This window comes from Malania oleifera, chromosome 4 (assembly GCF_029873635.1).
Source record: "Malania oleifera isolate guangnan ecotype guangnan chromosome 4, ASM2987363v1, whole genome shotgun sequence".
NCBI lineage: Eukaryota > Viridiplantae > Streptophyta > Magnoliopsida > Santalales > Ximeniaceae > Malania > Malania oleifera.
The window spans coordinates 8,562,521-8,590,423 of record NC_080420.1 but is presented as its reverse complement, the minus strand read 5'-3'; the positions used below and the strand labels follow the sequence as shown (position 1 = coordinate 8,590,423).

Sequence of the window (27,903 nt, the reverse complement as noted above, 5' to 3'; positions counted from 1 at the left end):
AGAAGAAAAAAACTTAATTTGTTTTATTTTTTTTTAAAATACAGAGGCCTCTTAAATTTAGTCTCTGCGAGCCAGCGTCTGTGCTGCTCCCTCTTCTTCACGACCGCATCAATGGCGGCTTCTCTGCTGGCAAACGGCGTCTCCCGCTTCTGTCCCGATTCACCTAAATTCCAAAAAGGGTTTTACCAAAAATCTGAATTCTTGAAATCTTCGTGCCCCAAAAGCTCCAGCTCCATCTCCAGCTCAAGGTTTTCCGGTCGGACCATCAGAGCAGGAGTCGGATACGAATCCAAGACGGTGCATTCGGACTCAGGTAAGCCTTCAACTTCCTCCGTTGCTGTAGATGACCCACTTCAGAAGGTGCTCAACCGTAAGTACAAATGGGGTTTTACGGAACAAATCGAGTCGTTTTCAATTCCGAAAGGGCTTTCGGAGGAAACGATACGGTTCATTTCGTCGAGGAAGAACGAACCCGATTGGATGCTTGGGTTCAGGTTGAGTGCTTTTGAGAAATTCCTCAAAATGACAGAACCCAAGTGGTCGGATAATCGGTACCCTCCGATTGATTTTCAGGATATGTGTTACTATTCGGAGCCTAAGAATAAGCCGGCTTTGAATAGCCTCGATGAGGCCGACCCTGAGCTTCTTAGGTACTTTGATAAGCTTGGGGTCCCTTTGAACGAGCGGAATCGATTGGCTAATGTTGCGGTTGATGCCGTTCTAGATAGTGTTTCGATTGCTACGACTCACAGAGAGACATTAGAAAAAGCCGGAGTGATATTTTGTTCAATAACAGAGGCAATTAGGGAGTACCCAGATTTGGTTAGGAAGTATTTAGGAAGGGTTGTGCCTCGTGAGGATAATTACTATGCAGCTTTGAATTCAGCAGTCTTTAGTGATGGTTCATTTTGCTATATTCCCAAGGGTGTCAAGTGCCCTATGCAAATTTCTACCTATTTTCGTATAAATGCGCTTGAAACGGGACAGTTTGAGAGGACCCTTATTGTTGCAGACGAGGGTAGTTTTGTGGAGTATTTGGAGGGGTGCACAGCGCCTTCCTATGATACGAACCAGCTTCATGCTGCGGTGGTTGAGTTGTATTGTGCAGAGGATGCGGAGATTAGGTACTCCACGGTGCAGAATTGGTATGCTGGGGATGAGGAAGGGAAGGGAGGGGTTTATAATTTTGTTACTAAGCGAGGCCTATGTGCTGGCCCTCGTTCTAAGATTTCTTGGACACAGGTGGAGACTGGGTCAGCCATTACATGGAAGTACCCGAGTGTTGTTTTGGAGGGTGATGATACAGTGGGCGAGTTCTATTCTGTGGCATTGACTAATAACTATCAGCAGGCGGATACAGGAACAAAGATGATACACAAGGGGAAGAATACTAGGAGTAGAATAATTTCAAAGGGAATTTCAGCTGGGAATTCAAGAAACTGTTATAGGGGCCTTGTTCAGGTTCAGTCAAAGGCAGAGAATGCTCGAAACTCCTCACAATGTGATTCAATGCTTGTTGGTGATTGTGCAGCAGCCAACACCTATCCATACATTCAGGTAATTTTATTACTGCTGTTGTATGTTCTATTGTTTATTTATCTTGTGACTTCTGTAGCTGTTGTATTTTGATTAACTAAGCTCATTTGAAATACTTTATGACTCTTGTTGCCTTCCCCTTCTCCTTTTGGGTTAATGCTTTATTTGTTAGCTATATAATGGGGTATTTCTAGATTCAATACAATGTTTGCCATTAGTGTGCTATACTAGATTTTTAGGACGTCTTGTGTTTTTGTTTTGGATAGACTGCTGGTTTATCTGTTTTCTGCCTTCACTTCTCTTTCCGCATCTCTTCTTTCTTTTCATGAGCAGGTTATCTAAATGATTCACTTCTTCTTCTTCTTCTTCTTCTTTTATGATCATTTTGAGCTCTTTTTTTCTCCAATTTTTTTCTGCTCTACTGCCTTGCTACTAAGTCCCAAATTTTCATTTTTTAAGCTCTGACACTGGACTTCCATTCTTTTTCCTCTTTGATGACCAGGTAGGAACTTTGTCTACTCTCTCTTTTTCCCAGCCTTAGTGTTGCAATCCTCTTTTTTCTCTTATTTCGTCTCCTTCCTTCAGGATCTATACTTCTCTTGTCTTTGTTGTTGTTGTTGTTGTTCTTCTTCTTCTTCTTCTTCTTCTTCTTCTTCTTCAAATATTGATACTAATGCATTTACAAATTGAGAATTGGTTACACAGGGCTTTCTGCACACAATAATGAATGTGTACTGCATCTTCGTGAGGTAGGGACCCTGCACTTCCAAGTGCCCTGTGTGCCTTACTGTGCTGTGCACCTTTAACAAAGTGCCCAAGTGCCCTATGGTTCCATGAAGTGTTTTAAAAGGCAAAGGCAGTAGGCAAAGCATTAAGTCCTGGATGTTGTGAGCATTTTGGGAATTTAATTTTTATATTAAAATAGATAAACTAAATTATATAATATATATTATAAATAACATAGACTTTGTGAAATAAATTATGAAATCATTTATACAAAATCCCAACATTTCAATTACTCATTCATAACTCCAGCTGTCTTTGCCCATAAATTGTAAGGCCACAGCCATCTGCCAGTACATGGAGACAAAATTTTAATGGGTCATCTCTTCCCAGCCAGTATGATGGAATAAAAAAACATTACTTCAGAGAATCTGGAAGGTCAAATGGCATCTCTCATAACCCAAATTTTTGCAGTTCGCTCCTCGTATCTTGAATTCCTGTGATTCTCAAACACATCACACAGAAAGGGTTTTTCGAGATCAAATACAGTCAGGGAGAGAGGGGTGGGGGGTGGCTGGGTGGGTTAGTCCTCGATTGGAGAAGCTTGGAGAGGGAGATGAAGGTCAAGAAAGCTCATCATCAAAGCTTAGAACGTGCAACGATCAATTGGAGAGTGAAAAGGGTGGGCAATGGCAGTTTGTCTCTTCCCTTTCTGCTCTGGAATGAACAAATGAAGTGCAGTCAAACCCTAATCTTTTTTTTTTTTTTTTTATATTTCTGGTAAGAAAGTATGTAAGCTGCATCCCCTTCGAATGCCTTCTTTGGCAAGACGTCAAAAGCATGCCTTTTTCTCTTGGGGATGTGCCTATCAGAAAAAAAAAACATGTGCTGCCTTTTGGAATTTATGCCTTTCGAAAAGAGCCTAGATACATTTTGGCCCCAAAATGCCTTTGGGAAATGCCTTTTTAAAACACTTTTCCATGTAACCATACTGGTGTATGGTATCAAACTTTTAATTTATTTTCCTCTTTCTTAAGAGTTTTGTCTTTATAATTTGTAGCTGCGTTTGAGTGTTTTCATGGAATTATTCATGATGGAGAAATAGATAAATGGGTTCAGTTTGTTGATTGAAGGCTTATTTGCAATAAGAAAACCAAATTTTAGGTGCAGCCTCATTTTATTTCTCGTATTTAGTTTGACATATTAACCTCTGATCATTTGTAGCATCCAAGATCAGAGGTTAATATGTCAAGATCATTTGTAGCATCCAAGGGTGCTACTTAGAGAATAGGCTGCAGCGCCATGTTCACGGAGGATGATGATCCCAAAGGTTCCTGCAGTTTTTGAGAAAGTTTGAAGATTAACTTAGAGTGGTTGATATATGCTCAAGAATTTTTTTTTGGGGGGGGGGGGGGGTTCTATTTTCTTTTTCGTAGAATCCAAGACTTTTGAATTCTCAGTTGAGAAGGGTGGTTCTTATTTCATGTTACGCATTTTTGAGCGAAATCGATACTCTCTCCGATCACTTTGCATGGGCAAAGAGAGTGCAAAACGTTTGCTAGCTGTTGTGGAGGAGCTAATGTCCAATGTAATTCCTGGTAATTTTGCACGAACATTCAGAGATGGTGAGAAAGTATTTATTTTGCAGTTGGGATCCAATGCACATGGTTGTTTTTTAATGATCTTGGAACTTATACATGGCTGTCGGAAAGGATTTTGGTGGTGCCAGAAGGAAAATTGGGCAGTGGGTGGAGAGGGTTTGGATTTCATCTACAGAAAGCCATTGCTCTTGAGATGTTAGCTAGAAAACAAACATTAGGCAGCAAACAGACATCCCAATCTACACTTAAACTCACAAGGGAGAATTCCAAAACTTTTCTGTTGGCAACGGTGGAGGGGGGTCGGAGAGATGATGGTGGTAGCAAGATGGAAAGCAATTAATGCCATATTCTCAAAATTCAAAATTGAGAAATCATAGCCACGATATACGTGATTTGGGTACTGGGAAGGAACAAGCAAAATCAAAGGCTAATGTTTCGGTGGAAATTACTGAGAGCATTAGTGGTAACACAAACTCTTATGTATCTCTGAATATAAGACTCAGATTGCATAGTGGGCCGGATGGAAAATGGGAGGTAATATGGTCCAAAGTTACTCAAGCTCAGGAAGTGGGTGAAAACAATAAAATTTTTAAGCCTAAAGCTCCCTTCAAGCCGAAGCCCATACCTAGTCCCAAGCCCATCTCAGTCTGGCGGCCCAAACCAACACAAGCCCTTCAAAACAATAAGACCTAGAATCCAGAATCGTCATCTTCAGCCTTGGGGAGTTCAGTGAGAAGGGGTGATGTTGTGGTTCTCGATTCGAAGCTATTTGAAGTTGATCACCGAAGTGTGTCGATGCTAGCCCAGTCGATGAAGTCTTCTGATGACACCGGGACTGACCGTATGAGCACTGATGAGACCAATACTGAGCTCTTGGGCTCGGACGAGACCAATACGGAGCACTTAGGCTATGATGAGGCCGATAAAGAGTGCCTCAGCACCGGTGAGTCAGCAAACACATCCAATGGTGAGGAAAACTTGCAGCGAGACATCCAATTGATTCTTCAAGAACATTTCGGCAATATTTCCAGGAAGTGGGGAAATTTTGAGCAGTGGGTGCTTGAGCTGTGAGATGGAAGAAGAGTTGCAGTTCCAATTCATATTTCTTTGCCACCTGGTGAAGTCACAGAGGGTTTGGAAGAGCAAAACCAATTGTCCTTGGTTCCGTTGAAGCCTACAGATATTTTGGAGGTGTTACCAGCTCAGTTTGATGGGAGTGATGTACTTGTGGAGGATTGGGCCTCGAACAGCGATACAAAGGTTGCTGAGCTACCTAACGAGAGGGGTTTGTCACCTTTAGCAATGGAACAACTAGCCTATTCTTTACCCTTGACTATGGAAGGACAGGAAGTTGTGGATGTGGAGAGTCAATCCAGTGAGGGAAGTACCTTTCTCCGAGTGGTTCCAAAGAAGATTTAAAGGGTTTGACAAATTTCTTGGCACGTTCTTACAAGGTTTGGAAAATCAAGTGACCACTTTTTTGTTGGTTGTTGAGGCTGAATTACACTATAGGGCTACTTTAGAAAAAAAAAATGCACGTGACTTGAAGAGAACTGGTGTGAAAGGTTTTAGAGAACTGAAGGGTTTATTCAATTCAATTAATTATGGTTCTACTACATCTAGGCGCAGTGGTATTAATAGGGAGCGGGCTCTCTTTGTTTCTAAATGAATATGAAGATACTTTCATGGAATGTCAGAGGATTGAATGAGGTTGAGAAGAGGCTTCAGATTCGTAATTTGTTGCGTACATGGAAACTTGATATTGTATGTTTGCAAGAGACTAAACTTGAATGGATTTCTAGAGGAATTGTTTGAAGTATATGGAGTTGTCCATATGTAGACTGGTTGTACTTGGGTTTAGAAGGTGCTTTTGGAGGTATTGTCTTGATGTGGGATCGAAGGGTAGTGGAAGAGGTGGAGGAAGCAGTGGGGTATTTTTATGTTTCATGCAAATTTAAAAATGTCAGTGATTAATTTGAGTGGGCTTTCATAGGTGTTTATGGGCCAAATTTGAACAAGAGGCGTAGGAAAATGTGAGAGGAGCTGACAGTGCTGATTAGTTGGTGGGATTTGCCATGGTGCCTAGGAGGTGATTTTAATATAATCCGCTTCCCATAAGAAAGATTAGGGGCTGTAAGTTATACTTGGGCTATGCATGAATTTTTGGATTTTATCTCTTTTCATGGGCTGATGGATATATCTATGGAAGGAGGCCTTTACACCTGGTCCAATTCTTCCTCTGCTTCTAGAATAGATCGGTTTCTTTTCTCTCCGTTCTTGGCGGATCACTTCATTCAATTTTCACAGAGAAGGCTGTCCAAAATACTTTCTGATCACTAGGGGGAGTCATTGGAGAGGTAGAACCCCTTTTCGCTTTGAAAATATGTGGTTGAGGGTGGAGAACTTTGTTGATAAAGTGAAGGAGTGGTGGGCACCCTATTCGTTCCATGGAAATCCTAGTTTCATACTAGCTAATAAATTGACAGCATTGAAGTTGGATTTAAAAAAGTGGAACGAGGCGGAATTTGGGAATGTCACTGTTAAGATACAGCAACTTTGGAACAAATTGAATGACTTGGATGTTAGAGAGGAAACTCATCCTTTAACAGCTGAGGAAAAGTTAGAACAAGCTACTCTCTGCACCAATATTGAAAAGCTCACTCTTTTAGAAGAGATTAGTTGGAGGCAGAAGTCTAGGGTGCTACATTTGGAGGAGGGGGATGCAAATACCAAATTTTTCCATAGAATGGCTAATTCTAATAGAAGAAATAATGGTATTGAGAGCCTTGTGGTTGATGGTGCTTCCGATCAAGGTATGATTGCTGATTACATCACTCAATTTTTCATGAATTTATACTCTTGAGCAACAAGTTAGTTGATCATTCCCAGAAGTCTTAGTATTTCCAAGAATATCAGGTGATAATGCAGATTGGCTAGATAGACCATTTGAGGAGGTGGAAATTTTTGATGTCATACAAAATTTTAATGGTGATAAATCGCCTGGACCAGATGCATTTACAATGGCTTTCTTTCAAGCTTGCTGGGGGATTCTCAAACCTGATCTTATGGCAGTGTTCCATCATTTTTTTACTAAAGGCCAGTTTGAGAAAAGCTTGAATGCTACTTTCATCACTCTCATTCGTAAAAAAAATGAAGCAATTGAAGTAAAGGATTTTCGCCCTATTAGTCTTGTTGGGGGAGTTTATAAGATCATTGCTAAGGTCTCAGCCACCAAACTTTGCACGGTTATGGAAGATATAATTTCAACTTCACAGAATGCTTTTGTGAGGAACAGGCAGCCTGTACTTATTGCTAATGAATGCCTTGATAGTAGATTGAAAATTGGGGTGCTAGCGTTACTTTGCAAATTAGATGTTGAGAAGGCTTTCGATCATGTAAATTGGGGTTTTCGTATGCAGTTACTAGAACGGGATGGGTTCTCTGCCAAACGGAGGACGTGGATTTTCTTTTGTATATCTACAGTTCGTTTCTCCATTCTGATAAATGGCACTCCTTGTGGGTTTTTTGAGAGCTCTAGGGGGTTGAGACAAGGTGACCCATTGTCTACTTTGTTGTTTGTCTTGGTTATGGAAGCCCTGGGGAGAATGTTGGATAAAGCTGTCCATAATGGTCACATGTTAGGCTTTGGTGTGGGGCTTATAGAGGGAAGAGCTTTGGTGGTGTCTCATCTTCTCTTTGCGGACGATACTCTAATTTTTTGTGACGCTGATCTGGATCAGATTTTGTTTCTCCGTGTGATACTTATGTGTTTTGAGGCGGTCTCTGGTTTAAATATAAATTTGGGCAAGTCAGAGTTGGTTCCTGTTGGTACGGTGTTTATTTTTGACTTATTCTTGCACGTCCTTGGCTGTAAACAAGGTAATCTTCCTATGAAATATTTGGGTCTTCCTTTGGGAGCCAAATTCAAGGATAAGACAATATGGAACCCAATTTTGGAGAAGATAGAACGAAGGTTGGCAGGGTGGAAACATTTGTACTTATCTAAGGGAGGTAGAGTCACGTTAATTAAAAGCACTCTATCTAATTTACCCACTTACTTTCTATCTTTATTTCCTATTCCTGCTGCTGTGGCTAACCGTAATGAGAAACTTCAAAGGAATTTTTTATGGGTGGCATTGGTGATGAACCAAAATTCCATTTGGTTAAATGGGATACTGTTTGCCCTCCCATTTCTTTGGGTGGTATGGGGATAAGGAAGGTAAGACAGTTTAATGAAGCTTTGCTTGGGAAGTGGTTATGGAGATTTGGGATGGAGAAGGTTGCTCATTGGAGGCAAGTGATAGAGGTGAAATACGGCTGTGAATGGGGTGGTTGGTGTACTAGGCCTGTTAATGGACCACATGGTGTTGGCTTGTGGAAAAATATTAGTCAGGGATGGCCTTCTTTTTCTTGCCACGTTCTATGTGATATTGGAATTGGGTCTAAGGTGAAATTTTGGCAAGACCATTGGTGTCGTGAGATGTCTCCAGCAGTCAGCTATCCTGATTTGTATAGATTTTGCCGAGATAAAGAAGCTAGCGTGGTTGAGCTTATGAAGTTTGATAATGGAGTCTTGTTTTGGGATGTAAGTTTATTTAGGGGTATGCATCTTCGGGAATTAGAGGCCTTGACTGGTTTTATGGATACCATATATGGTGCATTGGTGAAGGGGTTCGGTGAGGATAAGATGTGCTGGAAATCTGATAGAGAGAAGGGCTTCTTGGTTAAAGGTTATTATGGCATTTTAATGGGCTCCAAAGATTGTGGCTTTCCTTGGAAAAGTATTTGGAAACAGAAAATTCCATCTAGAGTAGCTTTTTTCATTTGAACTGCTGCTTATTGAAATGCTTAACGATTGACAATTTACGAAAAAGAAAGGTTTGGATATTGGATTGGTGCTACATGTGCAAGTGTAATAATGAGACGGTTGATCATCTTTTTATTCATTGTCCGGTTGCAATGGACTTGTGGGTTATGGTGTTGGGTTTGTTTGGAGTGAGCTGGGTTATGCCGCAATCTGTAGTGGGACTTCTAGCATGTTGGCAAGGTAGATTTGGTCGTTATTGAAATTGGTTTATTTGGTTGATAGTTCCTCATTGTTTATTGTGGTGTCTTTGGAGGGAGAGAAATAGTAGGTGTTTTGAAGATAAGGAAAGATCCATTTCGGACCTGAAGCTATTTTTCTTTACTACTTTGATGGATTGGTTGGCTGCTTTGCGAAACCAATCATTTTCTTCTGTTTTTGATTTACTAGATTCTTGTAATTTCTGTTTTTGATTTGTTTACCCCATGTGCACTCCTTGTGTACTTGGTGTTCAGTTTTGATATCAATAAACTTATTACTTATAAAAAAAAATTAAGGTAAAAATACATATTATTCTGTGGACATTGTCACTCAAATTTCAAAATATACACTTTATCTATCACGGTGTGAAAATTTATTATGAATAACTACTGTCTTCTTCTTGTTGTTGGTTGAGTTGTTTCAAGTGATGGTCAACATGTCACTACACGTGACTATCATTATTGAATGTGGAAAGGCCAATTTTAGTTTCATATTGATGTGGACAAAATTGAATGCGACTTGTGTTGAACATTGTTCATTTATGCACAATTTCATATCCAAGGCTCCTAATCTATGTTCCCGACATGGTATTAGAAAACAAGTTGTGTGCACATTCCAAAACCTAGCCAAGTAGCTTCTTAGACATGCAAGTACTGTTGTTGACAGCTGAACAATTATTATACCTCATGCCAGGCCCCTAGCCAAAGAATTTTCGGGCTAACCAACTAGCCTGAAATGCTTTAGCCAAGTTGCTTGGTGGTAGCCAAGCTCATATGTCTAAAATATTTTCCCTTGTGGCAAGAATTTCTGAGTGGAGAAGTTTGCAGAGGCCCAATAAACAAAAGAAAAAACTTACAAAATATATCTAAGTGTACGATCCTTACAGCATTGTCTGTGACAGCTTTCCTTCTTGTTGAACTGAGTAAAAATGTGTAATCCATGATTTAGCTCTATATAATCCATTGTTTAGCTCTATGGATGAATTTGCCTATTTGTCTGCAACAAAATTAGATTCCCTATAGCGAAATAAACTTCCTAACCTCTACTCATTCGTGGTCTGCAACACTAGAGTCGGACTAGGATGATGAATACCTCGTGTGATTAAATGCACTGCCACCTGCGAATCAGATTCCATGACTAGCCCCACTCTCACTCTTACTGTAAACCCTTGTTGGTGGCCCATAACTTAGCAGTGATAGATGAGAATATCTTTATACTTAAAAGCAAAGCTGTAGAACCGCATCCTATTAGAATCCCTAATCCCTCTACCAGTTTGAACTAACCTTGGATAGTTAGAAGCCTCAAACCTGGAGGGAAAATTTCCATGCAAGCAGAGTGTACTGTTCAAGTCTCTCCTGTCTCGTATAATCCTTGGGATTCCTCACTTTCGTACCAAACAACATATGTTCAATGAAAACATGAGTCTCATCAAATGCCATGGTGTTTCTCCATTTCCAAGCCCATCAAATTGCCTGCACAAAGAATACATCGCAACTAGCAGGTATTTCTATTACGTAAGTTGGTTAACAACCACTCTTTGATATTATGACTAATGGAATCCATTCTTCTGTTGAGAGGAACAATGTATTTGCTAGAAGAGCTGCATGTCTGTATGCTCTCCTAAGATATGTCATTCTATTTCCTCTCATACTGTTGTATGCTGCCTTGACTGTGCTCCATTTATTGTCCCTTTCCAGGTCAAAGCATCTGAGTACTCCTGCTCCCTCACCACCATAATTCCTGCAGTTCTTTGCAAAACTTTTTTCAGGTAGATAATATCTAATTGTTCCCCATCCCCGTTTTTATCTCCCCATAAATCTGCTATGCTGGCATTCAAATAGCTCTCTCCAGCGGTTTGAGCAGTGCAGCAGTCAATGGTTCATCAAACACCTAAATATTGTCCCAAAAAAGTTATTGAAGCCCCATCTCCAACAACCCATTATAGGCCATTCTCCCATGTATTCCAAGCACTTCCTTTCCAAACATGACAACCTTTTGAAAAAAGTTCAGATTTAGTTCCTCACAATGATTTCCATATTTACTCAACACAACCTACATCTGTAACTTTCCCTTTTCGTTGAAAAGCCTCCATCCTATCTTCATCAATAAAGTTTTATTAAGCTTCCTTGGCCTTTGTATCCCTAAACCCCCTGATCTTTACCTTTGCAGAGATTATCCCATTGTACCAAATGCATTTTCCAATGATCTTCATCACTACCCCAAACAAAGCCTCTATTCTTTTTGACTAATTTCTTACAAATTGGAGCAGTGAACTTCAAAAAATTTGCACAGTATAAGAAGGAATGTCTGAGATGGTTGATTTCTAAAGATTGACTCTCCCTGCTATATAGAGGCAATAAGCTTTCTGGCTTGCCCACAATCTTTTAACTGTCTCCACCACATTCTTAAAATGTGTCCTCCTTAATCTCTCATGGAAAAGATGAATTCCTAGATACTTCTTTAGATCCTCTATCAGTCCGATTTCAGAAGTGTTACTAATATCTCTTTATAGGCTCCTTATTGTGTTTAGAGAATGATAAATCTTATATTTTGCCAGACTAACTTTTTGATGGAAAACTAGCTAGGAACGTAAAGGAGAAGGAGACACCAAGTCAATTCATTCTTTTGTTTCAATGGGGTGGCTAAAATTATTATTGGCGAAAAGCAATTTTTATTTGTGGAGAGATGCAATGTTTTCAAAATAATAAAGAAGAATGACCTTTTTTTTTTTTCTCCCTATATTTTGCTTTCAAGAGAGGAAAGACAATGGCTTTCAGATGAGTTACATTCTTTCCTACTTAAGAATAGAAATCCTAGGGCTGCTGCCTTCAAAGTCCCAAGTCATCTTCTTATGGTTAGATTGAGAGCAAATAGCTTTGGGATGCTTATGTTCTTGGAGAAAATCCCAATTAAGGGTTCCATATAAATGATTTGTATCTTGGAAGGCAATTAGGCAGGGGGCTCGAAGGAGTTTTTTTTTTTGGGGGGGGGGGATTGAAGGGCAATACAGAGGGCAATAGGTCTATACTAGTGCTCAACAATTTATATGCCAAGTCTACAATGTGTGGATCGTGGTTACATAAATGTGTGTCAAGGGGCAGAGGAACCAAACTTGTTTTCTCTTGAAAGTAGACAAGCTCTTGTAGTGTTAGGTGGGGCACCACTGGAGCAGTGATGGCGGGATTTCGTGAGAAAAGCCAAGGAAAGGAAGTTTCTAGTCAAGGAAAGGTTGACCGAACTAGGATTAAGTTAGTACGAGAAAGATATATATGTAATCATTCACCAAATCATTGGGGAATGTTTTCAAGTGGCACAACTAGAGCTTTACAGGCACAGGGAGATAATTGGGCTTGAGCCTTTGAAAGTCGCTTTTTTGGGCCAACTAAGGGGAATTTTAAGGGATTAAGGCCTAATGGAGGAGGGCCATTTACAGTCAGATACTGAGAAATAGGCTGCCCCAAATTGACCCTAATGAGGCCCATGCAACACAAAGGCCTCTAACATTGATGGCTGGGTGGGCCTTGGTCTGTTGGATAGGCAATTGGACAGGAACCTTGTTTTGTCGAGGGAGAGGTTTTTTTGAACTCATAAAGGGTAGGTACCTCAAAGGCCAATGTTACAATTGACAGAGATTCATAATGATGAAGCAAGAAAAGAAGGGGGCATAGGGTAGTTTCTGAGGAGCTCTAGAATGCCTGCAAATAAAAACATAATCAAAATCTTGAGGAAGTTATGGAACACAATAATTCATGTATGGGTCTACTAACGTAAATGTTACAATGACTGTCGGACTTCTATGAGTGAGTGATGAAGATGAATGCTGAGGGTTTGCACAACAAGAATAAGGGGAAGGAGGTGATGTGAATAGAGAGTCAAGATGATATGCTTTTTGATTGTGTAGGGGACGATGATGGATCATTGTCCTTTTATGACCTCGAGGAAGAAGAGTTGTTAATTGAACATTTGAGGAAGAAGGGAGATGGAGGAAAGGGCGGTGCTGTGAATATGTTGGATGGAAGGGAAGAGAGTTGCTTGGAGATCACAAAGGGGATGAGGGATTGATGGGGGCAGAAATTTAGAGACTCCTTTGTCTAGTGAAGGTTAGATTGGACTTGTTTTGAGAATTTAGAGCACATATGAAAAGTTAAGATGTTAATAAGAATGAGCACTTTGCAACGACAAAAATTTCTCATCATTTGGATATACCCACAATTCTTTACTCTCTTTCTAGTCCTAGCTTGGTGACAAGACTCAAGAATAAGCCTTTTTGAAGCTTAGTCGGTGAATAATGCGAATCCTGAAGTTAATTCTCTTGTTCCGGTGTTTTGTCATTCAAACTTTAAATTATAGAGCTTCCATAAGGAGTTAGAATCTAAGGGGAATCCTAATACTTTTGTTCCTTCTAGTGAGGTGAGAGATAACCTAATTGCTTGATGAGATGGGGCTTAGTATGGCGATTTCTATTAGGGATAAATATAGGCTTTAAAAGGGAGGTATTGGGGAGAGGAGAAAGACCAACAAATAGGGTAGGGAATTAGTTAGATGATCCTTTTTTAGTTAATTATGATAAAAGGGGCAAGTTTTTTGGGGTTAGTGGTGAGATCAAATGAAGCTTCTCTTCTGGAGTTTGAGTGGTTTAAGGGTGTTGGTAAGAGGAGAATAGTTAAGGAGTTGGTGGATAGAGTCAATTTGGATATTTTGTTCTTGCAAGAGTCCAAACTAAGAGAGATAGATGTGTATTTGGATTCTAGATTCAAAGAGTGAGTGTCTCTCCCTTCCTCAAGAGCCTTGGGGTGCAAATAGAGGCTTGGGACACCAAACTTGCCATGTTTCGAGAATGTAATCTTAGAGTCTCATTCTTTGTCAGCCTTGTTAGAGATTTTAGAGGTGTTAGGAATCGTGGATCATATCTGCTAGTGGAATACCTTCTTTGATAAATTGGCTAGCTTGTTTGGACACTTTGTAGTTTGTGTTGGCTTTAGGGTCTAAAGGGTGACTAGAAGCATGAGGAAATTTGACTTTTTTTATTTGAGATTGTGGCCTTGGGGATGTGCCCTTGAACAATGGTTGCTTCACTTGGGTGGCTTTTGAGGATAGACAAGCTTCGTTTGCATTGATAGATTTTTTTTTAAGCAATGCTTAGGACTATTTGTTTCATGAATATATATATATTCTAAATATTGTGCCAGAGGTGCTGGTTAGGCCCATTTCTGATCATGGCTCGTGCCTTTGGATTTCAATCCCATCCATTGGGGCCCTACTTTGTTTAGGTTTGAGAACATGTGACTATTGCGTCCTTCATTTTGTGATTATGTTAGTAGATTGATAAAGGGAATCCCATGTTCAGGGTTTGAAGGTTTAAAGAGATGAGAGAATTGAAGTTAGAAATAAGTTGAAGGATTGAAATAAAGACATCTTTAGGAATGTCGAGGGGAAGAAAATAATATTTTCTTGGAAATTGGGTTGGATAGGTTGCGGGTGGAAGATTGAAGGATTCATCCTTGTAATAGGTTGTAGATGTCTTTTATGGGGAAAGGGAGGAGTTGTTAGAAATCATGGGTTAATTGGGTAAAGGATGGGTATTATTCTAGGTTGTTTTGCAGCTTTTGCTACAAAAAGAAAGAAAAAAATTTCTTGGTTGTTTCATTGCTAGAACAAGTTGGTGGTGGAGGGGCTTGGAGAGGAGGTTGCTCATTGGTTAGAGAGGCCTTTCAATTTGGGAAAAATTATGGGGCTGTGTTTGAAATGGTTAGGGATAAGGTGCCAGGTTGGGATGGTTTTACAATGTCATTTTTTTGTTCAAGATAGTTGAGAAGTGTTGCAAGATGCAAGATGATATCATGAAGTATTATGGGGGAGTTTCGTTGTAGTTGGGTGGTGTGAAAGATTATTGACCCAACTTTTATTGCATTTATATCCAGAAAGGAAAAGTCTAAGAGGGTGAAGGATTTTAGGTTGATTAGTCTAGTGACTAGTGTTTGCAAGGTTCTAACAAAGGTTTTGTTGAGAAGATTTGAGGAGGTGTTGGGTAATATGGTGACGTTGGCCCAACTTGCATTTGTTGAAGATAGGCATATCTTAGATTCAATTATGGTAACTAATGAGGTGGTTGAGGATCTGAGGAGGAGGGGGTAAAAAGGGTGTGGCTTTTAAATTGGAATTTGAACAAGCCTGTGATATGATAAATTGGGGTATTCTTGGGAAGGTGATGAGAAAAAAGGGGTTCAGGACATTGTGCAAAATTGGATAAGAGGGTACCTTAGCTATATTAATATGTCAGTGATTGTTGATGGTCTGCCTAGGGATTGGTGGGTTTCTTAAGAATTAAAAAAAAGGGATTCATTTTTTTTTCTTTAGTGGTTGATGGCTTGAGTAGGATGGTTCTCCTTGTCGAAGATCTTGGGGTGATTAGGAGTCTTTTGATTGGGAGGGAGGGAGGAGTTGTCTTATCTTCATTTTGTGGATGATACTATTTTTTTTTTTGGAGAATGACAAGGACAAATTCCGCAAGGTCCATATTGTGTTAAAATTGTTTTTAGAAAAGGGGTTATCTGTCATTAGGGGTAGGATCACTCTCATTAGTTAGACAGGCTTCTAACCTTCCAGATTAATTGCATCATTAATCATAATAGAGAATCTTTCCATGCATAGCACAAAAATGTAAGGCAATAGAGGGTCCTATTGGCGAAGTCCTTTACTAGGCTCCTTTGTGTTTTGGGTCTTGCCCCATTCTACAAAGTTTGCTTACACTTAGAGATACTACCCACAAATGCTTCAATCAAGTCCTCATGAATTTTCATCGCTTTTTATACTAGCCATAAATGCTTCAATTAAGTCCACAGGAAATTTCATTGCTTTTTTGTTATCATGTATAAAACTCCACCTTATTCTATTGTAAGCTTTCTGCTATAAGCCACCCCTTTTACCTTTCTTCTTGCACAGTGAGGGGGTCACCTCTTGCATAATAATGATATTAACAATGATTTGTCTGCTGGGATCAAAAGCACTTCGGCAAGGCAACACCAAACAATCCAGCAATGGTTTTAACCGATTGACAATCACTTCTGTTACCAATTTATTTCAAACATTACAAAGAGCTTGCAGGATAGGAACCAAGAAGTCATAGGAGTCTCACCCGAACAGGCCATTGGATCCAGTCTACTCGATGCTCTCCAGTGCATAACACACCATTGTGTTACATGCTCACATGTTCACCTCCCACATGGATAACAAGTAGAGAAGTACTAGGTTGCTTTGATATCAGTTTTAGGGGTCCAGGGTCAAGCCTAATAGCTCAAGAACTGTTAGATTGACTCACTAGTCCAAAATGCGCAAACCTAGTTCCACAGTTGTAGGCATGTCATGGTGATGTGGGACCGATGTTCCATGACTTAATTTTCATCATAATCTACTCACATCCTCTGCGAATATCCCTTAGCTACCAAGTGAGTTTTGTACTTCTCTCTTCCCTTTTTGAAACTGCTTCCTTTTTCCTGTATACCCATTTTTGACTGACCAGCCCAAAATGCACAAACCTAGTTTCACAGTTGTAGGCATGTCATGGTGATGTGGGACCAATGTTGCACGACTTAATTTTCTATTCAAGTCTCCATAAGAACTAATATAGAGGAGCCCTTTATAGGTTTTCAATGTTTGGAAGATAAGGAGAGTAATTTAGGAAATCAAAACAAAACTAAAATACTAGTTTCTTAAATAACAATACCCTAAAATCTAGCTCTGTAATATATCCTAGAATCTTGAAGATACAATTGTAAGAAGAAAACTCTATAAGCAAAAAATAAAAATAAAATCCCCCTTGCTCCTGCATCAACCTCCTAAGCAACAAAAGAATTGACCTCTAGTTTGGGCAGACATGCAGTCTAGCTAACATTACCACCTTCATCTTCATCTCCAAAACACCCAAGTGCATTCACAATCTTATTGTTCATGGGGTTCTTGCAAGCATTGTCTTGTGTTTTTAGATCTTCACTAATCTTTACCATGTTAATACTTTGTAGGACAATGGTAGTGAAAGTGTCCTTTTTGGTCACAATTATAGTTATCAAATGAAAGGTGTTGACCTGCTTAGAACTTATAACCAAACGGCTTGTTAGGGTCATGAGATGGTTCATGCAAAGTGGACCAAGTTACAAGCATACTTCTAATTTCTACTCTTTTTCTTGGCATTTCGGAAAAAGCAGTGGAAGCAATGGCTTGATCAAAGGAATAAAAGTGTTCAACCTGTAATCTGTAATGAAGCCCCCAAATGTACTGAATGATGCGTTGTTATTCATCTTCATTCAACAAGCATTAGATGACTAATTCGTTAAATAGAAGCCTGTGGGCATCAAAATCTTTATCCTGTTGGGTCAAGGTAGACAACCTGAAGTATATTTCTTGCTCATAATTGATTGGAAGGAATTTTTCCTCCATCATGTGCCACATATGATTTTGTAATTGTTGCTTGCCTCTTTAGTTGGTGCCACTGAACAGGATTATGCCACCAAGCACCCATGGGATAGAGAATAGTCATACCAACCTTTCTTTTGGGTGAACATCTTGATAAGCAAAGATGTTTTTGACTTCGTTGAACTACTCAAATAGTATCTTTAGATTGCCCTCTCCAGTAACTTGGGCAATATGTCCATGATTCCACAATCATAACTTGCTAGAAGCTTGTAATAGAGTCGGCAAGCATGTATGGACGTGAATGACCAAGTGCTACCAGGTTGACAATTCCCTTTTATTTTTGGTTGGGAACAATAAAGGACAATAGAATATAATTCATGGATGTGACTTTTGATTAAATTTAGAGACAATTTGATTTTGAAAAGTAACAACTTGAGAATTGAGAGTAATATCCAAAGTGGTCAATTCATGGATTTGCTCTTTTGTTTGCTCTTTCCATTCTAATGTTTGAGTCACTTTGTGAGCAATGAGATAAAATTGGTTCTTTGACACCATTTTTTAATGTTTTTTTTCCCTGTCTGGTTCAGTCTAGTTAGGCTGAGCTGAATCAATTCAATTTGGTTTGGTCTTTTTGAATTTGGTTCAGTTCAATTTGATTGGACCGGTTCTGGACAACTTGAGGGAATTGGCTGGTCTGGATCTTCTAGAACTTTGTTGAACGACTATTCCATAAGTCACCTATGCTGATGGCTAGGGGAGGCTCTCATCTTTGGAGATCTAGTTGTTAGCAGTAAGAGGGGCTTCTGACCGCGATGGCATGGACACCTGATGACCGTGAATTGCATCAACAGCGGTGAGGATGAAAGGAACAGTGAGGCTGGGTAAAGAACTTAACCTCACTGATGATGAAGAGATTTGATCTAGCAATGGTTTTGTAGGTTGCTGCAAAATGCAGATTTTGTTGATGAAGAATGAACGATAAGAGGGTTGTCATCTGGCGTTGGCAAACTGGAATTCCAGTGAAGCTGTTAAGGACAATGGTGGAAACTTGTGATGATGGATGCTTGTTGTCATGAAATTTGGATGCAACAATGAACGGGGTTTTCTTTCAACCAAAAATTGCAGCTGGATATTAGGGCTCACTATTATTGCTTTTTCAAAACTATGGTGAGTGAAGAAAATGTTGAATGGGGAGAAGTATTGATAGGTTGGTGTGATTAGTGGTGAGATAAGGATGGATATGATGTGCAAGGCGATTTAAAAGTGCAAACCCTACAAGTTTAAGTGGGAAGTGGAAACTCTGAGACAAATCTTGTCAAACATGGATGCTTGTGGCAATTTTTGTTGAAATTGTGAACCTTGTTAAAAAAAAAAAAACAATAACCACCACATTGGATTAAGATCATACTATGATACCACATAATGCAGGATTAGCATCTAACAACTTAATTTTGAGTTAAAGTCTCCATGAAAGTTAATACATGGGAGCCTTTTTAAACAATGCTTGAAAGATAAGGAAACTAATTTAGGAAATCAAAATGAACTAAAATACTAGTCCCTTAAATAGGGTTTTTTCTTTTATTAAAAAATCCCTAAAATATTGCTTTCTTTTGGGGATGTGGTTGATGTTCAGAGCAGATCATATGTACCGGAGAAAGCTAACAACAGCATGAGAGAAGTCTGCAGGAGGAAGAGAAATCGTTGACGAATTAGGCACTAACCGTTGACGGTTATTAGGCAAAATGCCAAAGGCATTTTTCTTAGCACCTAACCGTCAATGGTTTAGCCAAACCACCGATGGTTACCGTCAACGCAGATTACGTAATTTGAATTCGGGGGCTTGTAAATTGGGCTTATCTGGAGGATTTTCCTCCGGGGGGATCACTATAGATGTAGTTTAGGTTTACTAGAACTTTTCTATACGCATTGGGTTCATACTTAAACAATATTGTAACCCAAAGTTTGTAACTTTGAAAAAAAAAGTTCATAGTGAAAACTGAGGTTGCTGCTCTCGTGGACGTAGGCTATTGTCGAATTACGTAAATCTTGTGTGTTCTAGTTGTGGTTTTGATTCTTCTTATTATTGTTTGATTGCTTCTTGAGTAGATTTCATCATTGAGTGATTGCATTAGTGTTTGTTGATTTGTTCGTGTTTGATTGTATGCTTCCGCTGCGCGTGTTCAAGTTCAACGAACGTCAACAAGTGGTATTAGAGCTATTGGTTTTACAATGGCTGGGGTCTCTTCAATTAAGTTCGATGTGAACAAGTTCGATGGAACTGGTAATTTCGGGTTCTGGCAACGAAGGGTGAAGGACTTGCTAGTGCAGCAAGGGATGGTGAAGGCGTTATTCGAAATGAAGTCGGATGACATAAACGACGCAAGTTGGAAGGTCCTTGAAGCAAATGCGGTTTCCATGATCAGGTTATGTCTGGATGATGACGTGTTGTATCACGTCATGGATGAGGACTCTGTGGCGGCGGTTTGGTTGAAGCTGGAGTGCCGATACATGTCCAAGTTGATTTCGAACAAGCTGTATCTTAAGCAAAAGCTTTATTAGCTTAAGATGGTGGAGGGTTCGGACTTGACTCAGCACATCAACACTTTTAATCAGATCATTAGTGATCTAGGGCGAGTTGATGTGAAGTTTGAGGATGACAAGGCGTTGATGCTGCTGAATTCCCTACCTACCTCACCTACATACGAGAATCTGATTATGACGCTGACTTGAGGGAAAGAAACCCTAGAGTTGGAGGACATTACCAGTGCATTGTTGGGGTTCCATCAAAGGAAGAAGGCTAGCGATGAGGGTTCACATGGTGAAGGGCTCGTGGTGAAGGGTAATTAGGATCGTGGGAGAGGCAAGTCCTGGAGTGGATCGAGTGGTAATAAAACTCAACTCAAGAGAAAGAAGCATGTTCACTGTTTTAAGTGCGGAAAACTAGGACACATAAAATCGAAATGTCCGGAGTGGGAGAAGGGAAAGGCAAAAGCTCAAGATGGTTTGTTAAAATCCGCGAATGTAGTTGAAGAAGGGTACTCGGGGAGCAGTGGTGGTGAGATGCTTTCTGTTTCGTCAGGTTCTGAACGCCTCACGGGTTATTGGATCCTAGACTCGGGATGTTCTTTTCACATGACGCCCAACAAAGCCTGGTTCGCCAATTACATATTGGTGAGTCCTAGTTCCATTATGATGGGAAACGGTGCGGTTTGTGAAGTTATCGGAATGGGATATATCGGGATCAAGATGTATGACGGTGTGGTAAGGATGTTGTGTGAAGTAAGACATGTACTCGATCTACGGAAGAATGTGATATCATTGGGTGCTTTGGATTGTGACGGGTATAGTTGCAAGTCCAAAGGTGGGATGATGATGGTGTGTGTTGGCGTATTGATGGTGATGAAGGGACAAAGGATAGCAGGGAATCTTTATGCACTATAGGGTAACACAGTTATAGGTGGAGCTACAACTGAGAGTTCTGAGTTAGGAAATACCGTTTTGTGTAATGTAACGACACACAAAACGGTGGATATTCTTAACTACATTGGTGTTGATTTTTGGGGACCGATGAGGCAGCATTATGAGTTGGACATGGGTATTTCGTGAGGTTGTCACGAAAGGTCTAGGGGTATCTCATGTGGCACAAGTTGGAATCGTTTGCCAGGTATAACTTGTGGCTGAGGTGGAGTACCAGACCTGGAGAGAGTTCCTCTGGTCAAATATTGGTGCTGAGTACCCTGGTGTTCAAGGAGTCTTGTGAGCAGGGTATGGTGTATGTAGGGCTTGCAAGGGGCTTCTTGGTGAAGTCAACGAGTATGGCGTATTTCTTGGTTAATCGATCACCAAAGGTATCACTAGATGGGAGAGTTGCAGGAGATGCTTGGACTGGTTATGCTGTAGACTTTGGAGGTCTAGTTATGCACATTTCTAGTGAGGAGGTATCTAGGCTTGGTGTGATGTCTAGACGGGTCATTTTTCTGGTATATAAGAAAGATTGGCTCAAGTTGGGTGATCCAATGGCAGACAGGGTGGCGATTGGTGGAGAAGTGGTTTTGGTGTTAAAGCCATGAGACAACGTACTTAGGTAGATGAAGAGAAACAGGTGCTAGAAAGTTGCAGTAGTAGCAATAAGCATGTTGTGCAAGTGGAGTTGGAGACTCGAGGCAGAAGTGTAGGGAGTTCTAACTCAAGAGACTTGCAGTATCACAAGATAAACGGGAGTAGAAAGGAGATTGTGATGTAAGTGGAGTTTTAGACTCAAGACAGAGATGATGTTGGTCATGATGCAGGGAGTTCAAACTCGGGAGATTAGCAGGATCACAATGGGCTCAGAGGCACTATCAGGCCACCGCCTAGGTGTGATCTGATATCTTATGCAACCATTACTACCAAGAAGGATCCTACTATCTTTCAAGAGGCAATGCACGACCAGGAGAAGGGTAGGTGGACAGGTGCAATGGTGGAGGAAATGGAGGTACTGTATAAGAATCAGACGTGGGGGTTGGTGGTGCTCCCAGAAGAGGAGAGGGAGATAGGTAGTGAGTGGGCAAATATTCTGGTTTTTTATGTAAGTGACATGCTAATTGTTGGAAAGGTTCTAACTGAGGTAAATCAGTCAGTGATTCTATTGAGAAAAGAAGTTGACACGAAGGTGTTGGGTGCTTCTGAGAGTGTTCTTGGGTTGGAGACTCGTAAGGTTAAAGTTACAGGGAGATTGAGATTATCTCAGGGTGACTTTGTAGCTGCGGGGAGATTGGTGTTATCTCAGGGCGACTGTATGGACAAAACTTCATAGAGATTATGGTTATCTAATGGTGGTTTTGGGGGTCAGGTGTTGGTGAGGTTTAGCATGGTTGATGTTAAACTTGTCACCGGTACACTGTTGGCAAATTTAAGTAAACAGTCTACCACTCAGTACTCAAAGACGAATGGTGATGTTCGGGTCGTGTCAAAGGTTTCCTATGCCAGTACAGTTGGGTACATCGGTGGGCAACAAAGGGTTTCGTCAGTTGTGAGGTTCGCAGATGGAGACTACATAGGGGACTTGGAAGACAGGAGACTTGCAACGAAGTACGTTGTGGGAAGGCCTAATTGTTGGAAGTCCAGAGTATAGTCTCAGGGTGCGCTGGTTACAACTGGATTGGAGTTTTTGGCAGAGACAGAGGTTGCCAAGGTGACTTTGTGATTCAGAGGATCGTTCAAGGAGCTGGGTGTTTAGTTAGGTGGAGTTTCTGTTACCACAGTCAAGTTAAAGTATGACTTTGACTTGGTTTACATCTCCAAGTGTTAGAGGGGAGGCGGGTCCCAATCTATAGGTTCAGGTGGAGCAACGGTTATGCTTTTAGATTTCCAAGGTGGTGAATATTCGTCAAGGTGGAGATAGTTGGGGATGTGGCTCATATTCAGATGTGATTACATATACCGAAGAAAGCTACGTGAAGCGAGGAACAACGACATAAGAGAAGTCTGCAGTAGGAAGACAAATCGTCGACGATTATCAGGTAGAATGCAGAAGGCATTTTTCTCAGCACCACACCGTTGACAGTTATTGTCGGTGCAGATTACATAATTTGAATTTTGGGGCTTGTAGATTGGGCTTATCTGGAGGATTTTCCTTCGGGGGGATCACTATAAATGTAATTTAGGTTTACTAGAACTCTTCTATAGGCATTGAGTTCATACTTAAACAATATTGTAACGCAAAGATTGTAACTTTGAAAAAAAAAAGTTCATAGTGAAAACTGAGGTTGTTGTTCCTGTGGACGTAGGCTATTGCCGAACAACGTAAATCTTGTGTGTTCTAGTTGTGGTTTTGATTCTTCTTATTATTGTTTGATTGCTTCTTGAGTATATTTCATCATTGAGTGATTGCCTTAGTGGTTGTTGATTCATTCGTGTTTGATTGTGTGCTTCCGCTGCGCGCGTTCAAGTTGAATGAACGTCAACACTTTCTAAGTACTAATACCCTAGAGTCTTGAAGATATGACCTTTATAAAAATACTCTAAATAAATGAAAAAAAAACGAAAATAAAAATAAAATTTTTCATGCTGCAGGATCATCAAGCTTATAAGACATACACCTACACGACCAATGTCAGAGTAGGAGCTAGGTTATCACAACAATAGGTGCAAGGTTTAATCTTCCTGTTGGTAGTTTCCTTGTTGGCTGGTCAAAAACCTTGTATTTTTGGGAAGAGGCAACATTTAGTTGGATCTTTTGTTCCTTGCCCTCAGATCATCTTCATCATCATCATCATTAAACTCTTTCTTCTTATTTTTCTTTTTCTTTTGAATATGTATTCTGTGGCTAATTAGTTCCTTGGTTTTCCATTATCTTATTCTCTAGTTTCTTTGATGTTTGAAGAAGTCTCATCTTTTTTCCTCCTCCTCCTCTTTCTCTCACTTTCGCATGTGCACATGCACGCTATGATTTTTTCTTTTTTGGCTTTTTATTTTTTTAATAAATGCCTAGGACTCCATTTTTTTACAGGGATTGATTTTGAAGAAATTTATGTTTATAAAATAGAGGACTTTTTTAACTGCAAAACACGAGGAACAGTGATTTTAGCATCTCATTTTCTAACTATTTCTGAAGTTATTGTGAAAGCTTTTGTTTGTTGATCATGCTCTTAAAAAAAAAAAAAGTCCTCAGGTTTTTAATGAGAATTGTCTGTGCGGATCTGTTGCATTACTGGCAGTCTTGCTGATATTGGCATTATTTTTCTTTTTGGTTTAGACTTATCTTTGGCTCTTGGTCACAATGTGCATGATGCATTACTGGCAGTCTTGCTGATTTTGGCATTATTTTTCTTTTTGGTTTAGATTTTTCTTTTTGGCTGCACAGGACATATGCATGATGCTATGATGCGAACATTTAAATTCTAAGATAACTTGGGATTATGTAAACTGCTTTGGTCAGCCAAGTCAACCATGACTTATAAAGTTGACTTCCTTACGATGGATCTCTTGGGTAATAAAATTGCAAGAGTAAGGGTATCTTGGACTTGATGTTTGTTTTGGGGGTTGGGGTAATAAAATTGCAAGCATAAGGGTATCTTGGACTTGATGTCTGGTTTCGGGGTTGGGAAACAAAAGATCCTATTTTTCTGCAAGCTAATTTGAGCTACATGGAGCCAGTGCTAAGCCAAGCTCATACATGTTCAGGCTGAACTCATCATTTTTAATGGGTTTGAGCTTGGCTAGAGGTGGAATCAAGCTTAAAATTTACAGCTTGAGCTTTGCTCGTTAGGGGAGGGAGGGAGGAGGTTGATGTACTTGTGTTATACTTGGTTTAGTTCTTGTCAACAGCTTAAGCTCTAGTTTTGTTTGAGCTTGATTGCTTGGTTTGGACTCACTAAACAGCACCCTTTTAGAGAAGCAAATGCTTACCAATAGTAACAGACGTTGTGGGAAGTTGAAGGTGAAGAAATACTCTTCTATTATTTTTTACTAGAATAGTTCGGTTTGTAGGTGTTAATACTTTTTGAAGAGGAGTTGAAGATAAAAGGGAAGTGTTCAGTATGCATGGGCAAGGAACTAGGGATTTCATGAATAGTATTTGAGGTGATGTTTTGCTTCCTATGCCTTGTGATTTTAGGTGTTCATTCCTCTGTTCAAGATCACAGCAAGATGGGGAGCGTTGCAGGTGATAATGGGGTACAAGATTTATTGGAAAACCCCTGGAAGTCAGAATATGAGGATCAACAGTTTGATGAAAACAAAAATTAAAGAAAAAGTTTTGTAGGAGAATTTGGAAAATCTGCACCCTTTTTCTGATTCTTTTTGTTTTTTTGGCGGGAGCCAGGGGGGTGCGAGGGCTTTAAAAAAAGTGATTTTTGAATAGATGTTTTAATTTATTTATAATTCTTTTTTCAAAAAAAAAATAGCAGACTTCTCTTTTTAGCTTTATATCTCTTTCTTCTTCTAGTATATTTTCTTTCGCTGTTAAAAAAAACTGTTTTTGGCTAGAATAAACGGGGGTCATTGCTACAGGTCTACCTACACTGAAAAAACAAAGAAAAAAAAAAGAAATAAAAAAGCAACTGTTAAGTGCATTTCTATAAAATGCTCATGCTCACCTCAGTAAGCAGTGCAATTTTGAGAGAGTGCTTCCCATGACCTGGCAGCCACAAAAAATTATTTCAATATTTTAAAATGAAAGAAGGGGGCAAAGGTGGGAAAAGTAGAAGGATGTGGCATGGATATGAGTAGGAGGGTGGCAGTGGTGGCGGTTTTACTGCACACAATTCTAAGAGATGGAGTGGAGTGACGGAGGGGAGGTGGGATAAGGCTTGGAAAACAAGAAGACATGCACAAAGTATTATATGTTTATGCTGCAACCAATTGTTTCATTGGATGAGAGAACCTTTCCCTAGAAGATGGGATCAAGGAGGGGATTGTGATTCACGGGTGATAAAGATGAGCAACTGTTAGACTGAGAAGAGATGAAGAGAAACTCAAGTGAAGTGGGCTAAAAAATGGCACTAAGCCCATGTTCAACCCACTAAATGAGCCCTGTAATGAGCTTGTAAATGAGCCCAAAATGAGCTTATAAATGAGCTATTCTCAAGCCCAAACAAGTTTGGAATGAGCCTAAAGATGAGACTTGGGAATTGCTTATTTATGTAAATATTGGGCTGTGCCACTAAAACAGCTTGGTTGGTTTATAGGCCTTGCTAATTTTGCATGGGAATTACTTATTTTTGTCTTCATTTTGCATTACGAACCAATTCATTAGCAGTTTTGTGTTTCTTGATAAGTTGGTGGGAGTGTACAAAGCTTGAGAAGTTGGCTCTTGAAAATGGTGCATTGTACATTTGTGGAGTGAAAATTACGTAGTTATAGTTCAGGGTAGGCTTCTAAGCTCTGAACCTCAGCCTACCCAACAAAAAAGAAATGGGAGATGCCTTCAGGATCACCAAGTCAACAGATTCTCTGGACTATCAAGAAATAATTCATAACATAATTTTTTGTCATTGTTGGAAAATTATTCACAAGAAATCATGTACTTCTACAAGTGCCATTTTTTCCTGAATTATGGACCCACAGCAGGTGAGACATACTGAATTATTGAAGCTGTAAAGTATCATGTATGCATTGAATTCTGTCTGAGGAATGCTTTGGCCTGGGCTATGTGTGGTCAACATTCAGAAGTACCTAGGCAGCTCTATACACTTGCCTAGTTCCAGAAAATGGACAGGTCATTATCTATTAAAAATCTCCATTTCTCTCATATGTAAATACATGGAGTATTTTAGCTCATTTTCTATGCACTGAAAATTTTTCATTATGACCTTAGGTTCCTGAGGGGATGGAATTTATATGCAATCTGCTAACATATAAATCATTAAATGTAAATCTTGGTAGCATTGGTTTTGAAATAGTGGAGGAAAAGAAGATTGGAGCTGAAGTTGGAGTTTGAATCAATTATCATTGTTTTGTCTTATTTGTTTCTTCAATGATGCTCCAATTTTGAAAGGCAGGAGAGGGTGGGTCGAGGATGGGGAGTTGTGTGCATTTAATCTTAGATGTTTGATTAAGTATGCTTCAATGATGTAGAGTGCTCAATTTATTTTAGTTGGCTTAGAGAACCAGCCCCAATTTATGCCCTATACCGTGTCAGTTGGTGGATCAAGACTCTTAATTGGACTTCTGAATGTGTTCTGGCTTGAGGGTAATTAACTGAATACAGAGCTAACTTCTTTCTTTCCTTCTTTTATTTATTTATTTGTTCCTTTTCCCTTTTTGTTTTGTCTACACTCATTGCCTTCATGAATTTATTTGTCAAATTAAGATTTGAAAGCATGCAGGTCATTTTCAGAACAGTTTGGTCCTTTGGGACAAGCACCTGTGTTTGCGTTACTTTGAAAAAGAACTCACACTTTTAGATTAGTCCTTAAAAAAGTGGCATTCTAATTTTAAAGTATGCCTTGTCGTCCTTCTATCTGCAATCTTCCTTGGATGTATTCAAAAAGTGGTAATGGAAGTTGTGAAATTAAATTCCTCCTCAGACAGAGCTAAAAGACCCAGTTATAGGCCTGGGGTCAAGTGATATTGCTAAGTGGGTGTTATGCTGCTCATTTTCTTACCGTCTAGTAAAGTAGGAAGCTCTGCATTTGTTTTTATTTTTTTGCTCCTTTAATCATTTTTCTGGAACAGGCTAAAAATCCCACAGCCCGCATCGAGCACGAAGCCAGCACCTCAAAAATTGGGGAAGATCAGTTGTTCTACTTTCAACAAAGGGGGATCGAGTATGAGAAAGCTATGGCAGCTATGATTTCTGGGTTTTGCCGGGATGTCTTCAACAAACTCCCTGATGAGTTTGGCGCCGAAGTGAACCAGCTCATGAGTTTAAAGCTTGAAGGATCAGTTGGTTAGGCTGCAGTTAATCGGGAGTTTGAATCTTTTTATTATGGTTTGAGCTGTATCAATGTATCAAAGCAGTTGCACAAAGATATCATACACATCTACGCACTGAATTTGTAAATAGATGCATTTGGGAGCGGCTATTTTTCACTCTTTTGTTACCAAAATATATCTTGAAATGAATAGGAGTTTCCAAGTTTCCAA

The 27,903-nt window shown here is 39.8% G+C and overlaps 1 protein-coding gene across 1 annotated transcript; it reads left to right on the top strand.

Annotated features, from left to right (window-relative positions):
• Positions 1 to 27,903, top strand: LOC131153609 (UPF0051 protein ABCI8, chloroplastic). The gene is made up of 2 exons (XM_058106029.1): positions 1 to 1,557; positions 27,493 to 27,903. The coding sequence occupies exons 1-2, from the start codon at positions 112 to 114 to the stop codon at positions 27,709 to 27,711; spliced, it is 1,665 nt and encodes a 554-aa protein (XP_057962012.1). The 5' UTR covers positions 1 to 111; the 3' UTR covers positions 27,712 to 27,903.

Bases quoted from the DNA above. Each gene is read 5' to 3' on its own strand.
- LOC131153609 (XM_058106029.1), top strand. From the start codon at position 112: ATGGCGGCTTCTCTGCTGGCAAACGGCGTCTCCCGCTTCTGTCCCGAT. The intron at 1,558-27,492 runs GTAATTTTATTA...TTTCTGGAACAG, and splicing joins ACACCTATCCATACATTCAG to GCTAAAAATCCCACAGCCCG.